The following is an 18,037-nucleotide window of genomic DNA, read 5'->3' as shown; positions in this document are numbered from 1 at the left end:
GGATAACGAATCCGCGGATAACGGGGTTTGCCTGTATGTAAATGCAGATTTCTAGTCAGCTCATATTTAGATACAGGCCCATTGCCTCTGAGTTTTCCGATGATAGCTTCCAAAGAGTTGAAAGAATGTGCGCATATCCGCGAGACAGCTCTTTTACTGCGTCTGCTCGAGAAGACCACCGTGTAGTAGTTACTCTATTTGGAACGAGCAGTCTATTTTGCTCGGTCGAAGCTGATTTTAAACACTCTTTAGGGGTGGCGTATCGATTCGTCGAGCTAGTAAAAAAAAACATATAATTGCTCCAAAAAGTCAAAAAATAATTTTGCTTCTGAGCAAGAATTCAGAGCATCATTCCCAACTAAAGCTAGCGAGTGGGTTGTGCATGGAACCCAAACAGCCTGAGAATTTTCCTTGCGGACTAATGCCTGAAGTCCCTCAGATTTTCCACTCATATTCGACGCATTGTCGTACGATTGGCTCACAATATTTTTTATATCTAAGTCGGTTTTTTCGGGAAGCTTTCAAATGCGTTGAACATTTCTTCAAATTGATGACCTGCATTTGGAATAAACTTTAAAAATCTATCGACAGGCTCTCCGGTGCTTTCAATATATCGAATTATAATGACTAGTTGGTCAATGTGACCTTCATCGTTTGTAGAATCGATGCTTACTGAGAAGTATTTTGCTTTTTTAATGCGGGAGATAATTTCTTTGAAAACCATCGTGGACATGACAGCTACCAGATCATTGCAAATGTGAGCAGATGAGTAAATCGTCTTGCCAGTTCCAATATTACTATATTTTTTTAAATGATCGCGTAAAAATTCATCCTCTTCAGCCTTCAACTCTAAAAGATCGAGAAAATGACCATTGTGAGATGAACCAATAGTTTGATCGTCTCCTCGTACAGCCAGACCTCTTTTAACAATATATTTAATTACTGATACTAATTTGCCTAAAAGCTTAGTCCAGTATTTCCTCTCTTTTTTTATTTGCTGCATTAACTCTTGGTCTATTTTTCCTTTCTCAGAAGCGCGAGATTCGAACGTAACTAAGGAATTAGTATGCTTCGCTGAGATCTCGTGATTTTTCAAGAGAGCGGAACTATTTTTCCAGTCGCAAAAGCCATCTATGAACTGAGAAGACTTTTCAGTATTAAATAATTTGCACACAAACCAGTATACTTTTACCAGTAGTCGGTGAAAAACACAACCACTTCCGCTGTGAGGTAATAGTACTTTACGGTTCAAGTGCCATAAGTAACACTTTTTGGCACGTCGTAGTCCAAATAGCTGGGCCGAAAAGTATCCCCATGGAACGAGTATCGTACAAACTTTTATAGTATTGTGCTAAGTTCACAATTATGCCCCCTTTTCCGAGTCATGAGTCGCACTTTCTGGTACCGCAAAGTGAGGTTAGCGCACGAGCGTATGTGAGGGCGATGCGAACGCAGCGGTGCCAGAATGTGAGACTTATGCCACACAGTTCTATAAAACCATTTTTGTGACTATCTTTAAACAAATTAATCGTACACAACCTCTTTACTTGGCATTCCTTAATAATTTCAATTTGTGTAAATGAATTATCTTTCAAAATATTTGCATCACAATTTTGGATGTGGAGGTGCTACCGTGGCCTCGACCGTCTGGCACCTGATCTAGATCTAGCCTAGGCACAGCAACAAACCAAAACGTAAAATGATCCCGGTAAATTACTAATCACAATCACCAACAAGAATGAGGTAAATTATACCATCACCGAAAAAAACGTTTATAATAAATCTAAGATTATTTTTTGAAATATAACTCATTTAACCAAATTATTTATAATACACAGAATTTAAAAAATCATATTTTTACCTGACGTTACTAAGTGGACCAAAATTTTCATCAGCTTTATAATCCAATTCTTTCAATGAAGTCAGTTTATTAATTTTCTTAGATTTAGTTATTCCACTTTGACTATTTACTTTGATGAATGATTTTGAAGTTCTTATGCTGCAACAAAAATGATAATTTATCAATTATAAATTTTTAGTTAGTTTATATTAGTGGTCATAATAGTAAAATTTTTATGAGAAAGCTCTTTGCCAATAAATTGGCAGCAGTCTTTTTTAAGTGAAGAAATGAATGCTAACTCGTATAAATTTTGAGACGATTCATTTTAAACAAATTGAGGACATTCATGACAATTTAATCTCTTCAGGCCGATAAGCACATACGTGCACACTAACTTTTGGATCTACTGAGAATCCACTTGAATGAATTTAAATGAAACTAGTTTATATTAACAAAATTATCACAAAAAAAATTTTCATAGAATTTTGTCGCTTTATTCATCTATTCTATTTTATTTGTCTATTTTATTCGTATCAAGACGAATCCTTTTTTAATTTCTTGAAAATCTCGCGACGCTCATATGCTAACCTCCCACCGCTACACTATTATGAGCATCTTATTTCTCGCCAAAAGGGGCCTAAACGCGAACTTAGCACAGTGCTTTAAAAAAGCATTGATACTTATGACTCAAGTAGCTCATTCTGAACCCGACACTAACACCCTCGCTATGCTCGGGTGCTAACCGCGGCTTGTAATAATGGCCTGCTGGAGCCACATGTATCATTATACACTAAAAATGGGTTGTGAGTTTTTTTAAGAAGTTTAGTTAATTTATACCCATTTTTTGATCTTTTTGATCTCGGAAACGTCGTTTAAATAACAGCAAAATATCACAAAAGTTAATTAATATTTCCTCAAACTCATCGATAGTGATTTAAGTTTTATTAAAATCTCAATGCATTAAAAATAGATTTTTGAGCAATTAGTATAAAGTTTTACCAATTTCTTTTAGAAAAATAAGCATATTGTTGATTTTAATTATTTTATTTTACCGTAGAGAGCGCGAGAATTGGCTTGTGATACTGTAAGAGATGAGACAGTTGCACTAGCGAGCACTCGTTAGTCTGATCTGAACGAAGCCTCATAACGAGCACTTTAGTGACAATAATTTTTCTACCTTTTGTAGTCACCGTTTAGGCATTTCTGCATTATTAATAATAAATAAATTCATAAGTTTAATTATGTATTGTGTAGTATCATTTATTTGACCTACAGAAGTTTCACACAACATACAAGCAGTTAACGACTATTCTCGCTAAATAAAGACCTTGAGAAAAAATGATTCGAGACAGTAAAAAGACAGTTTAATAATCAGTACACAAGTCTAAAAAATGCGTCAGTTATAAAGTTCGTCCATATAACTTAGTCAAGATGGACAGTGTTAGATAGCAATTAGAAATGCTGACTGAAAACTCAATCTCATGCCCAAAAACAAAAAGATTTATAATGTAGCCATCGGAAGTGAGGTTATGCTGACAAGAGAAGATGAAAATGTTGCAGTCAAGGCATGAAAAACGAAAGTTTTCAAAGCTCAGACTCTCTTTGAATTGAACTGCAGTAGTACAATATCGTGAAAAATAGGCAAGTGCACAAGAATGCATCGAATGCTAGAGAAATTGTAAACCTTATATGGCAAAAAGTCTTCTGTTTCAGTTGCAGAGCTGCAGAGATTATTTTTTGGTTATAAGTATAATGAAAAGAAAGTCCCACGTTATACAAAGCGAATAACTTCATAGATGTAACTTTGATCAGCTCATTGATTATCCATAGTGATAAAAAATTATCTACCCTTAACTATGAAAGCGATTATAGAGCAATTTTCTTAAAACTAAAATTGAAGTATCGTATTAATCTACAAACAGATGCTATACTTAGTTTACTATATAAAAAAACAAATCTGAGAAAATTGTACAATTATTTGGAAGAGAAAATTATTTCTATTCCCAATAATAGAAATCTTTCGAATACTGAGATAGATACATTCATTAGTTTATTTCAACAAATCATTCATTCAGCAATTAAGAAATGCAACCCCTACATACACCTTCAACGATAGATTTGCTAAATTACAAAGCAAAAATATAAATAAACTATACAAACAATAGCATGTACTACAAACGAAACTCCATAAACTAGCCCACAATAGCAACCCCGATGAAAAAGTAGAATACAACAATTTAAAGCTTGAAATGAAAAGAGTAGAGAACAAACTGTTTCTAATGTTCAGCAAAGAATCAAAACACCAGTGGGTAAATTTAATTAGAAGCATAGATTATAATACTCGGCGTGCCTGAGCGGTGGTGTCTTCCCGAGCCCATGGAAGAGGCAAAGGCTCGTCCTGCTACCGAAGCCGGGCAAGCCGCCTGATGCTCCCTCATCATACCGTCCGCTGTGTATGCTCGACACGGCGGGTAAGATCCTCGAGAGGATCATATGCAATCGTCTGGAGGTGTTCACGGAGGCACCGGACGGCCTCTCGGATCACCAGCACGGATTCCGGAGAGGAAGATCGACCACCGGCGCCATTGAGTCCATCACCGCTGCGGCTCGTGAGGCGATTGGAGGTGCGAGGGGCAGCCGCAAGTACTGCACCGTTGTCACCCTCGATGTCCGAAACACGTTCAACTCGGCGCGGTGGAACAACATCCTCGCCGCGCTCGAGCGAATCCGCACGCCTGAGTACTTGCAGAGGATCATATACAGCTACTTCCAGGCCAGAGTGCTGGAATATGAGACTGATGATGGCCCAGAGTCCTGTAGCATCACGGCTGGCGTTCCGCAGGGCTCGGTCCTCGGCCCGATCTTGTGGAACGTAATGTACGACATCATCTTGCGCCTGAGACTGGATGAAGGGGTACGCGTGGTCGGTTTCGCGGACGACATCGCCGTGGTCGAGGATCTTCTCAGCTGCGCCATCGCAAGGGTACGCGAGGCGCTGTGGGGGCTGGGCCTCGAGACGGCAGACCATAAGACGGAAGCCCTGCTAATATCAAGGAAGAGGAGGCTGGAGACCATCACCATTGAAGTAGGCGACTGCTTCATTGCCTCCTCTCTCTGCATCCGCTATTTGGGCCTGCAACTTGACGCGAGGTTGACATTTAACGACCACCTCAAGGCGGCCAGCGAGAAGGCTTCGAGGGTGGCGGGAGCCCTTTCGCAGATCATGCCGACCATTGGTGGCCCCAGGAGCAGCCGGAGGCGGCTCTACGTCAACGTCATCAACTCAATCCTTCTCTACGGTGCCCCAATCTGGAGCCACGGTGCCGGAACACTGGTCGGCATGCGTCGGGCGGAAGCGATCCACCGGCGAGCCTGCCTACACGTCATCAGTGGTCGCCCGCACCTCTCGTACGATGCTACCTACGTCCTTGCCAGCATACCACCGCTGGCCTTACTAGCAGACGATCGTAGCCGGCTCTATCAGCGCCGCCATGAGGACGCGAGAGCTGAAAAACGCCAGGAGACATTGAGAAGATGGCAGAGCCGATGGGATCGCTCGACAAAAGGACGATGGACGCACAGGCTGATCCCAAACATCAGTTTGTGGATAGACAGGAGACACGGAGAGGTAGACTATCACCTCACCCAGCTCCTGACAGGCCATGGATACTTCAAACATCACAGCCAGCGCTACGACCGCAACGCCAGCGCGAATTGCCCGGCCTGCCCCAACACGGTCGAAAACGCAGAGCACGTGTTCTGCCACTGCACTCGATTTGAGGAGGAAAGAGAAAAGCTCCACCGTCAGCTCCAAGAGGTTGCCAGGCAGGAAAATGTCGTCCAGCTCATGCTAGCAAACAAAAAAACTGGCTCGCGGTAGCCACCTTCGCCAAATCAGTCATAACAAGTCTGAGAGCCGAAGAGATGGCCAGAAGAGGATGAACGGACGATGCGGAATGAAGAAGACGCAACAACAATCAGCGCAAACGTAATGAGCTTGCTGCATCAGCCCAGCCTCTCCCCGCGAAGTAGTGCCCAACAGCGGTTCCGCGGGGGTTAAACAGGGGCAGAAGGAGAAGTGGATGGGCCACACAACACCTATATGTTTTATATCTCAGTTTGTTTCTAACTCCACCCGCCTACATAAAATATGTAAAAACGGAAACAAAAAAAAATGTACCGAAATACATTTGATTTAATAAACTGAGCCCATCGCTCCATTAAAAAAAAAAAAAAAAAAAATACATAGACTATAAGGAGTCAGACAGCTTCTTCCCTAAAATCAACCTCATATGGAGGAAAAGAAACTGTAATGAAATTAAAAACTTAATTATAATAGAAGAAAATAAAAACCTAAATACTAAATGCGGTATAGACCCCAACTCACTAGCTTCAAACGAAAAAAATGAATATTTAAGGTAGTTCCCTCAGATCTGACCGACAAATTTTGGCATATGTCTAGAAAAAATCTGAAAAAATTCATACGCTTTTCTTAACAAATTCTAAGACTTTTTTGTTCTTTTAACATTTTTCGTAGAGTTCAGCTTATTGAGATAAAAAATCGCAAAAATTGTTTAAATTTGAATCGTTTATAGTTCGTGAACAATAGATATTAGAGAAAATTTGCAAGAGCACTTTTTTGTTTAAAATGACCCTAAAAACCTTAAAAAGTGAGTTTTAGGTCAAAAAGTTTAAATTTTTATTTTTGCAATGTTTTTATATTAACTCTTCTCAAAAATTGTTTGGTCAAGTTTTTCCAGTTTTTGAGCTATATTCTAGTACGTACTGAACAATCATCTCCTAGTTTTTGAAAAGATTTTATCGATCCGTTTTTTTATAATCACAAAATATCGTCTTTTCGACACGCTAGCATAGGGATCCCATGTTAAAGTACCCATCTTTGATTATTTATATTTCGGAAATGGTTTGGTTAAAGTTCCTGAAATTTCTCACACATATGAAAAGCACTATTAATAATATGTGGTTAAAATTTCAAGACTCTTTATCGATAGTCTTTTTTTTGAGGTAACTACCTTAATTTCAGATAATAATCAAATTTCACATGTAATTCCCACTAGAAAAAATTATAAATGTAAGAATAGTGCCTATACTTTCAGAGTTAAATTCTCACTTCCTGAAGTAACAACATTTAATAACAACAACACAGCAGATAATCCAAGCTCCCACCCTAGTAATTATTCACATATAATTTTTACAAATACAAAACTAATATCAAAGCTAATTACTTCACTTATTTCAAATTAAATCTTACTTCAAAATAAATCTTCATTCGGTTGGGATAATATTCCAAATAAAATAATAAAAAAATTAGATAAAAAATATATAAGACTATACACCATTATTTTTAATAATGGCATGAACAATGGATATTATCCCAAAGAATGGAAGACAGCTAAACTAATTGTGCTAATAAAGAAACACGATAAACCATTGGATCTGGATAATCTCAGGCCCATTAGTTTATTGCCGGTTATCAGCAAGATGTTTGAGAGAACTATCAAAACCAATTTGATCAAATTCTGCGGAGACAATAACATATTACCTGACCATCAGTTTAGGTTTCGTAACCAGCAACCCACCAAATGCAATTCATAAGCTTATAGGGGATATAAACTGGAACCTTATGGGTAACAAAATGACAGGAGACATCCTAGTAGACTTGAAAAAAATTCTTGACTCAGTGTGGCATAGTGGGCTAATATTTAAATTGAAAAAAAGTAACATGGACCCTTACTTATTGAAATTAACTTATCACACGATAAATGAAAAAAAGTTCAAATAAGCCAATAGTAACAGTCAAGTTACAGGCAACAAACAATATGTTATCGCACGTGGGTTACAACAGGGTACTGTTAACTCACCCCTCTGAATTAATATATAGGCTATATCGCGTCAACTGCCCCTCCCCCCTCACCCCCTCTTGATAGAGTTTGAATTTGATTTTTCATATTTTATTTTGCTTCCCAAGGGTTGATGTCAAAAATCATTTTCTTATCTCAAAATCCCAAAATTACCAAAAATCAGTCTCATAGCCAAAAATAAACATGTTCCTATCCAGCGATATGGCTAATCGCAATTCGTGTCAATACGTGTCAATAAAGCATGGTTTTTTTCTAATTTTCCTTGATTCTTGATACATATGATACTCAATACTGAAGTCTGTTTGTCTGCCGATGACCAAAATTTAGGATTATGGAGCTATGAATCAGTCGATTAACATATTACCTTTTATTGGCCATATCGCTGGGTACGAAAATGTTTATTTTTGGCGATGCGCAACTCCAGGGCGACGCAGCTGGTGGTATAAATAAGCGAGCGTGTGAGAACGAAGGGCATTCTCTCTGCAACTATCGGCGAGAGAAATCAGGCTGCTTTTGCTGCAAATCCGCGAGGAACAAACTATTTCGTTTGCACACTATTAACGTTGTGGAAAAGTAATTCGTTTGCATTCGAGCGAGATTGGCGCAAAACCGCATCAGCCTTTCTTAAGGCTAAAACCATTTAAAATTTAGATCTTAGACTTAAGTTGCACAAAGCAAAAACATAAAAATCAATTATAAGTTTTCTATAAAATGTAATTTTATTTTTTTGATTGGACTTTTTCAGGGTCACCACTTTAGAGTGAATTTAATGATATTATATATAAAAAAAATAAAGTTTGTTTCATTTTTTGATTAAAATAAACATTGTTATTTTTCACCTCTAATTCCTTGGGTCCTTATAGAAGCCACGCAACTTGTAAGCTGGCTATAGTATTAAACAGTAACTCATATGCTGTTTCTCTTGATGCAATTTATAGGCATCAGGAGAGAAAAATAAGGAAAGAATCACAGGAGGATCTACGTTTTTTAGAAAGAAAAATTATCCGTGCTTGTCTGAACAAGTACAGATCATCTGAAAGCAATTATGAAAAAAGAATCTATAACACTAAAATACTTGAAATGGCGAATATATCCAGAATCTATACTTTCTTGGTCTATATGATAAGAAATTATATAAAAAGTTCTATTAACAACAAATCAAACAATTTTATCTTTGGACCATACTATTATAATAATAAATACTTAGAAAACTCGCTAATTGCGCGAAAGACAGCAACCTCGGATATGCATGCACAACCTGCCATATCAACCGTGGGTAAGACCGAGGGTCGAGCTAGTAGGGAGCAGGCACGAAGAGATATGCAGCTTAGATAGATGCTTAACACACCGCCGGCACGCATGGATGAGCGCCGCGACCATTAGCAGAACCAACCGTCTCGAGCACGTTTGGACGCGCAGGTAGATGAAAGTAGCCTCTGAGTTACTTAGCGAACTTAGTCTCTGAATTATTTTGCGATCTTAGTTTCTGAGTTGCTTAGTGAACTTAGTCTCTGAACTAATTACCGGGCATAGTCTGTCGAACAAGAGTGTCACAGTCGCTCATCGCCATAGCTTCGTGAAAGGGAGAATATCCCGGTGAGGGACTCTGATTCTCGAGTGCCGATACTCCCTCTTCCCCTCTCTTCAGTAGACCTTGTCTTTGGGTATCAACTTGGGCGGATGTCCTTTTAACTCTCGGCACAGGTTAAATCATCCAAAGGAAAGAGTTGTGTCACCGGAGTCTCACGACCCGCAGGTCATCGACCTCTTTGACAAGCTCTGGCTTGTAGTTCGAACGAGCGGAGCACGTGCGCGGCGAGTAATAACGAGTTCGTTGTACGTCGTCGACGTGACCTCCCCCAACGTAAGCCCTTCTCGTGAGAGTCGAGGCAACGTCAGCCCACCTATCTGAGGTCATTTTTTTATCGTCGTACGCATCACCACCAACAGGAGTGCACGTGTGTCTTCTTCATTCTGCATAGAGCTTGAAGTAGTGAATCTTTGTAACTAGTTTAAGCAAATAATGTATTGGCTTTTTTTTACTTATGTTTATAACCTTTGTACTCTAATTAATGTTCAATAAAAAACATATTTCTTATAAAAAAAAATAACACTAAGCTTAATTCACATTTATGTCTCCTTTTTCGAGTCATAAGTCGCACCTTTTGCGGTGCCAAAAAGTACCACTTAAGCCACCGGAAAGTGTGCCGTAAATGTGAACTTACACCACGGAGTGCTATTGTTGAGTCTGGCATGACTGCCACCTCCATGACCGTCCGTTGCTGCAGTGCGAGATGCGAGTGACTGCGAGAGAGGGGGAGAGCTGCGTGCAGCCCGGCCGCCGCGTCGCTCTCCGCTTATCGCCTCACATGAGATTCGCAACTCGCTGCAGTCGCACGTCCTAGAATCTTATTTCTCTCTCACTGAGATTTTGTTTTATTTCTAAACCTCTTGCTTTATAATAAAAGTATTTTTGAATTTTGATAAAAGAAAATTCGCGAAGTAATAATTATTTCTCAACCCTGTCCACTCTTGAACGAGGAAGATAAAAGTGACTTCAACCAAAGGAACGACAGCTATAAAACATTTATTTTTAAAATAAAAAAATTGAATTTTTTTTACTTACTCAAATTGAGTGTCGGATGTAATGAATGGATCGTCAATTTTCATTTCATATAAATTTTGAGCAAAAACCTGTAAAATATTCAAATATCACACATATTGAATTCGAAAGAATAATATAACAATATTAATAAACTTAATTATTAAAGCTGAGCTCAGCGAAGTCGTTTCATGGCCAATTTGCCTAATTTTCGTGAGTTCGCCCTGACACGATAACTGGAAAAGTATTCAATGGATCGGACTGAAATTCTTTTTAAAGCTGAGCTCAGCGAAGTCGTTTCATGGCCAATTTGCCTAATTTTCGTGAGTTCGCCCTGACACGATAACTGGAAAAGTATTCAATGGATCGGACTGAAATTCTTTGGGTATGTAGGGGGGACGTAGATGTGTTACTTATTAGATTTTGATATGCCTTTTATGCACCCTTACGCATTTTTTAGATTTAATATTTTAGATGCAAAACGATAACTTGAAATCTTTTCATACAATCGCTTTGAAATTTTAGGAGTATATTCTATGGGACTGGACGCGTTACTTATTAGTTTTTTGTATGCAAAAAGTGCATTCTTATGCACTTTTAATGCCATTTTTTCGATATTTGATAATTTTCCACCTTTAGACAAAAAATTTTTTTTTATATTGATACTGGTTCATTATTATTTTTTTTATCGCGTCATATCGTGTTATCTCTCAACTTTTAGAAAAATTATTAAAAATTTTAAAAAGTGCATAAAAGTTGCATATAATTGCATTTTTTCAAATTTTGATAACAGATGTTTAAAAAATCTGTTAAATTTGTATTCATGCAGGGTCAGTATTTTTTTTTTTTTTTTTATTGCGTCGCATCGTTATATCTCACCACTTTTCCACTCGTTAGTATGCAATTTTTATGCAATTTTTCGAAATCTATCCTTAAGACGGCGGATTAATAATCTTTTACAATTTATCTTGCGACAATTCAACCCCCACAATTTGATTCATTCTAGCGGCTATTTATCTCCGAAATTTTGATTTTTTTATTATTATTATTTTCGACGTACTTCTTGTGTATGTAAATGTGTGTATGTGTGTTTTCAGCTCGCCCCATTTCATAATAGATATGTGTGTGTTATGTGTATGTGTGTATTCAGCTAGCTCCAGCATCTTATTATAAATGTGGGTCAAAATAATACTTTTTTACAAAACCATGCGTACTTATGTCACCGATCTGGACGCGCTTACAATTTGAGTCTAACTCCTACTTTTTTTGGAAAAGTATAATTTCAATTTGCGATTGAACTATTACTTAGCTATTAATGGTAATAAAAACAAATATATTCCGACCATTATTCAGACAAATTGAAACTTTTTTTCTAACGATAAACACACTAAGTTTGAGTAGAATGATTTAGTAGTAATCATGTAAAATTAATATTTGTATGAAAACATCTTACTCATGACTCTACTTGCCCGGCCGTCTCGATAAAAAATGAGACATACCCACTCGTCATTCATGTTTCAATGTATACAGAAAAAAGGTTGATATAAGTGTTTAAAATGTCAAATGGTATTCTTGCAGTTTTAAGTAATCACCTAATTAATTTATATCGAAGTGTCAGTGCTGAAAGATGCCACTTCACAAAGCAGAGCAGAAAGATGCTATTTTGCGCTTCGAGCTGAAAGATGACACATCACTGCTCAGTATTTCTGCGTTTGAAGCTTCAACTTTAACTATTATCTTCATTCTAACGCCAGATTCTGGAAGAGCATCCAATTTTACTATTAAAACATGAAACATTAACATGGTGTCACTTCAAACGCAGAAAAAACCATCCTTCAGAATCGAGCATCTTTCAGCTTAAACGCGAAATGGCATCTTTCTGCCCGGAAATGAAAATTTAGAATGCTGACTTGGAAAAAAAATTTTAGGCTACAGCGCGAAAAACAAGACGCCCACAGCAACGGCTGCCAAAAATGGGCTAATTGCCATCTGATCGAATTTTTTTCCAATTTTTAAATTCGGGTAATAACATTTTTATTCGAAATTCTTAAAATCCAGCACTTACGGTGGATCAAATCGCTGTTGATTGAGATTTTAAATAAAATTAAAAAATGACAAATTCATCTACCAACGACTTGAAAAGATAAATAAAATTACATTTTATCATTTAAAAATACTGTTAAGACGGTCTTGGATAAAGCCGTTATTCAGGAAGTTAATTCATCATTTTTCCAATAAGATTGCGCATTCACTGAAAATAGTTAACACTGAATTTAAACGTATTCATTTCTCAGATATTTGTGTTTCAATACAGATCAAGAGGCGCGGTAGCACCTAGCTGGCAAAGTATAAAAAAAATATAGAATACGTGCTTATTGGAAAATCAAAAACGTGTGAAAATAATCCAATACTTCGATGCCTCCTAGCAGCAAGATGCCAGTTCACAGAGCAGAGCAGCATCATGCCAGTTCAGAATCTATTCGGCAAGATGCTACTTCGGCGCGCCGTTTGGCAAAATGCTGCTCCAGCGCTGCGTTTAGCAAGATGCTAGTTCTTGGCCGCGTTCTGCATGATGCTACTTCGAGGCCCACATAATAAAAATAATAAAAATCAAAACTAGACTGTAGATTACACTTTGCGAGGACAATTTAAAACTGTACACGATTTAATTTTCAAAGAGTTAAATTTGCACCTCCATAGAGTTATGGAATTTTAAATTGCCTTCGCAAAGTGTAATCTACAGTCTAGTTTTGATTTTTATCATTTTTATTATATGGGCCTCGAAGTAGCATCATGCAGAACGAGGCCACGAACTAGCATCTTGCTGAACGCAGCGCTGAAGCAGCATCTTGCCGAACGGCGCGCCGAAGTAGCATCTTGCCGAATAGATTCTGAACTGGCATGATGCTGCTCTGCTCTGTAAACTGGCATCTTGCTGCGAGGAGGCATCGACTTGTAGAAAAATTGCAAGTTTGAGATTTTGAAAGAATCACCGTACTTACCACGCAGATCCAAATTAAATAAAAATAATCGTAAGGGAAAATAAATCTTTGCTTTGAAACGTAGGAAATTATTAATTATACAGCCCTACAAAAATAGTATATTTCTCTTGTTAAAAAACCATATCTGCACCAGTTTGAGATACTATTTTTTCCTACGAGAACCTAAAATTAGCGGCAAAGTTGCGTATTTTATGGATTTAAATTTTTTTTTTTTGTAGGGCTGTGTTATAATTGAAAAGCATTTGGGCTGAATTCACTTATTTAATGAAAATTGAGGGTTGAAAAAACTTAAAAATTCCCGTTCTCTTAAATTTTACTCGTTGATTTTTTCATAATTGTGAAAAAAATGGTATACAATTTATATTTATTTAAAAATATGAAATTTACCTCTCCGTTTTCTGGAGGATCGCCATTTCCAAAAGTTGATGTTATCACTAATAGTAATGCTTCATGTTCGATTTTTGTTATATCATAATCTGCCATGCAAAGAACCTTAAATGGAAAATTTTTTTATTTTATTTATTATAAAAATTATATTAAATTTTATTTCTTTAAAACGAAAACAGTTATTTTTATTTTATTTAATGTAAACTATTAATAATTTCTAAAAATAATTTTGATGCTTTTAACAAAATTTAGAATGAGACACTAAACATAGATTCCAACGTTAAACAGGAAACCAACATACCAACTGATTTAAGCGGCCAAGGCCGGATTGCAGATTCATGAATTAATGGATGCTTTTGATTAGATTTCTTCAATTAGCCGAAATTTCGGGTAAAAACGATGACGCTACCAAAAATTCAAAGCAGAGTTGTGACCGTGAGAGGCAGAAATAAATCGAGAAAAGCAACAGGCAGTTCAGTAAAAAATAATGCAACAGACATTCGTCAAAGAGCTGCATCACCTAACGATACGCGTTCCTGCAACTGATGCGTTACTTGCAGCTCAATTATGCATCGGCCATAATAGAACAGAAGTTCAATGCAAATCCATGAAAGTCACAAGAGGTTTATCGATTATTGTATGTAATATGTATCGAAGCTTAAAACTTGTTTTATGGGTCTTCACAGTTAAATTGATAGGCTAGAGGTCCATAGTGGTATTTTTGCATTTAAACCCGGTTGAAAAAAATTGCGTGGATGCATGCATGGATTATCCACGCTGATTTCAAGTGGATCATACAGGGATTCCTCGAGGATCGAACATGGATCATATAAAGAGTCCACGTACGTAAGTCTCGTGGATTTATGAGACATCCGCGTTGATTTTCGATTAACCCACGAGGATTTCCGCGAAAATCCTCGTTGATTTTTTATCAATCCCTGCGACTTTCCGCTGAAATCCTCGTTGATTCTCGATGAACCCACGAGGGATTTCCGCGGAATATGCGGAAATCCTCGTGGATATTCGATTATCCACAAGGTTTTTTGTGGTGAAATCCCTCGTGGATTTTGAGTGAATTTGAGTTTGAATTGTTTTTTTTTTTTAATTAAGAATTGTCAGTCATATTCGAAATTATTTTCTTAATAATTTAGATTATTTTTGAGAGTTATATAAGATTTATTCACTTGTAAACTTTAGAAAAGTGAAAAAGTTCCCCGAGACCTGCGCTTGAACAGGTATTGATTGATTATACACAAGAGTTATCGAAGCAGTTCTTCGGGTAGTCGTGATTTTTTGATGATCACAAGTACCCGAAGAAAATCATCGTAGAGTTCAGTTCTGACCTGGAGCCAAAAATAGGCTACCCGGATGATATTTTCACATGAAAAATTCAACTTCCTGAAAAAAGACGATTTGGCATGATTTTCACCTAAAAATTCACCTGACTTGTCACCTGATTTTTCCAGCAGAATTATTCAATTATCCTCGCAGACCAGTTGAAATTCCGTGACGATTCACTGATGAGACCTCACGGATGTTTCGAACACGTGCTCGCAAACAAGTCCAAAATCCACGAGGATTGAAAAAAAATCAACGTGGATCAGTGGAAAATCCGTGGTAATTCACCGACGAAACCTCGCGGATGTTTCGAGCGCATGCTAGCGAACAAGTCTAAAATCCACGAAGATTGAAAAAAAAAATCAACGTGGATCAGGTGAAAACCCGCGGCGATTGCATTTTTTCAAACCATGATCGATCCAGGTGGAGTCCCTGTAAACCGATTCGACGCTAGATACAGATGTGAGTATATTATGCTGAGGCGTCTCTACGAAGAGAAAGAAGCTTGTCATTGATTTTAGTCTGTTGCTGTTTTAGTAATGAAATTTTTAATGCGCAACTTTGATAGACAATCCCAACCAGTCGAGCAAGAATTTATTCTAATACTCAACGCAGAATTCTAAGTACTTATCGAGTTTTTTAATACTTTACTGGTACACTAATCACACGGCGTGCGTTCATACTCGATGAATGTTAAGATTGATAATAGTGCGTCAAAGTGGCTGCAAAATTTGATTTAAGCAGGAAGTAATACGCCAGAAAGCTGTGATGAGAGAGAGAGAAAAGGAAACTGATGTTGAGCAATGTCGATAAAAAGCGAAGTCCCCTCAGCACCTATACTAAATGATGCACGTAAACCCCACATTCCTGGAGTCGGTGATGAAGACAAACAGCAAACACGGATGTCAATCAGAAAGCTATAGTGTAGGCTAAAATACAAGCGTAATGAAGGTGCATTTTCTCATCTAATACACATTGATCGGTTCTATGTAAACAAGAAATCACAAAAAAGTGACTTTTTAATAATAAAATGAAATATTATTTTCAAATAAAAAGAAGAATTTTACCTGCGAATGAAAAGCATGTCCAAAAAGTTCTCCTAACTTATCGGCATAAGCTTGAGATTTACCAGTCTCGGTCGCATACAGTACGGTAGCTTTAATTCTTCTAGACAATGCTCGTCCAAATAATTTTGAAGTAAATTTAACGGCCCTTCAAAAATAATAAAATAATTATCGAATGGAATAAATCAAAGGAACTAGAAAGACTATACCTTGCAATTTGTTTGAAATGAAATTTTCTTCTTAATTGTTTTGTTGTAGAATATTTGTTACGCTCCTTTCTCCAAATATGAGTTTTCCAAGCTGGTTCCTGTTGGTTCAAATGGTACAAATTATTTCGAATAATTACAATCTTAATATGAATATTACTTCCATCTACAACTCAAGGTACCCGTCACTTTCAATTCCAAAAATATCAATAGTAGTAAATGACCAAAAAAATCGGAACTACGACCGCGCAAAATTGAATCTAATTTCAGGAAATCAGTTTTATTGTATCAGCAGGCAAGCAATCGGCCCTGTATAAGATTAGATACAAACTGATACTACTATTAATTCTGCCAAAAATGAGGTTAGCACTTCATGGCTCCGTTTGAGCCTTCTAAGCAAGAAAATCAAAACAAAGGCATGAAACTTTGTCAGAATAGTTAAATGGGCACATCTATGATGAATCCTGTATTGTAATATGAATTGAATAACATGACAATCAAATGATAATATTAATATTTTTTAGTTTTGATCAAATTATGTTTTTGCAAATCATTTTACTTAAAAAATTACTTCTCTAGTACCTTTTATCATCGAAATTGGTGCAGGATTCATTCCCTGTTAAAAATGATTGGCTGGATTTTGGCTGGGAATCCAGTCCGAAATCAAGCTGTAATCGAGCTCGAATCGATTGGATTATGGATCGATTTTCGGGCTGGATTTTTCGATTGTATTATTGGGTTGGATTTTCATGCAGGATTTTCGGGCTAGATTTTTTAGAAAAATTTTCAATTAAAAACCACTTGGTTTTGAAAGCTAGATCGTGCAGATGAATTTTCCCGCTGGATTTTCAGGCTGTATTTTACAGCAGGATTTTCCAGCTGATTTTTCGGGCTAGATTTTCTAACTAGATTTTCGGGATAAATTTTAGAGCTGCATCTTTAGTATCGATTGCAGTACTTTTTTTCAAACCAGATAACCGTAATTCGGAAAAATAAGCATCAGGGTTTTATCAAGAAAAATATCATCATTTTGCATGTAAGCCTGTAATATTTAATAATTAAGTGCACTAGGTATAAATGTATCCTCGGCGACGACTTTCTCCAAGGAAGTCGAGGTTTTTGATTCATACTTAAATTTCATCAAAATTTATAAGAAATTTAGAATTTTTAATCCATAATGATGAAATGTTAGTATGAATACCAACAAACCACTCTACAAAAGCTTATGAAATTTCAGACTCTTACGATGAGAACTTTTTATGTATCAACAAGAAGTTGTAAGTTCTTGTCGTAATGCTAAAAAATGAGATTTTCCATTTTCAAATTATATATTCGGAATTTTAAGGGGGGGGGGGGGGGNTAAAAAGCATCACTTCAAGAGTACTCAGCTAAATTTTTGTTGAAAAATATTGAAAAATGAGCCTGGGGCATCGGTTTGAAGAAAACACGTCGAAAAATGCGGTGTACGCGATAACTCCTCGCAGAATCATCAGAAACAAGCCTAATGACATTTTTTTATTAGTTTAGAGGATTCTGAAGGTACTGACGTCGAGTTTTTTAAAATATTTTCATTTTTGAAAATTTGGCGTGATTTTGAAGTTGAAAAAATCGAAAAATTACACTTTTTTTTCGGAAAATTGTTGAAAAAAAATGAAAATTTTCCCAAAAATGAAAATATCTCAACGTCACTACCTAGTAAAATAGTTAATAAATAAC

General features: G+C 36.9%; 1 protein-coding gene across 1 annotated transcript in view; it reads right to left on the bottom strand.

The window, feature by feature from the left end:
- Nucleotides 1–1,857: 1,857 nt before the first annotated feature.
- The window catches only part of LOC111694162 (nitric oxide synthase-like), a 45,197-nt gene continuing 29,017 nt past the window's right edge, over nucleotides 1,858–18,037 (bottom strand). Inside the window, exons 10-14 of the mRNA XM_023461140.1 lie at nucleotides 16,325–16,422; nucleotides 16,119–16,263; nucleotides 13,714–13,818; nucleotides 10,349–10,416; nucleotides 1,858–1,999 (exon numbers count right to left, since the gene is read on the bottom strand). Of these exons, the coding sequence (XP_023316908.1) occupies nucleotides 1,858–1,999; nucleotides 10,349–10,416; nucleotides 13,714–13,818; nucleotides 16,119–16,263; nucleotides 16,325–16,422 (558 nt within the window). The remainder of the gene's footprint in view (nucleotides 2,000–10,348; nucleotides 10,417–13,713; nucleotides 13,819–16,118; nucleotides 16,264–16,324; nucleotides 16,423–18,037) is intronic.

This window comes from Trichogramma pretiosum, unplaced genomic scaffold (genome assembly GCF_000599845.2).
Source record: "Trichogramma pretiosum strain Unisexual culture from Peru unplaced genomic scaffold, Tpre_2.0 scaffold123, whole genome shotgun sequence".
NCBI classification, from domain to species: Eukaryota; Metazoa; Arthropoda; class Insecta; order Hymenoptera; family Trichogrammatidae; genus Trichogramma; species Trichogramma pretiosum.
The sequence above is the reverse complement of the archived record's forward strand: the minus strand, read 5'-3'. Positions and strand labels throughout refer to the sequence as shown.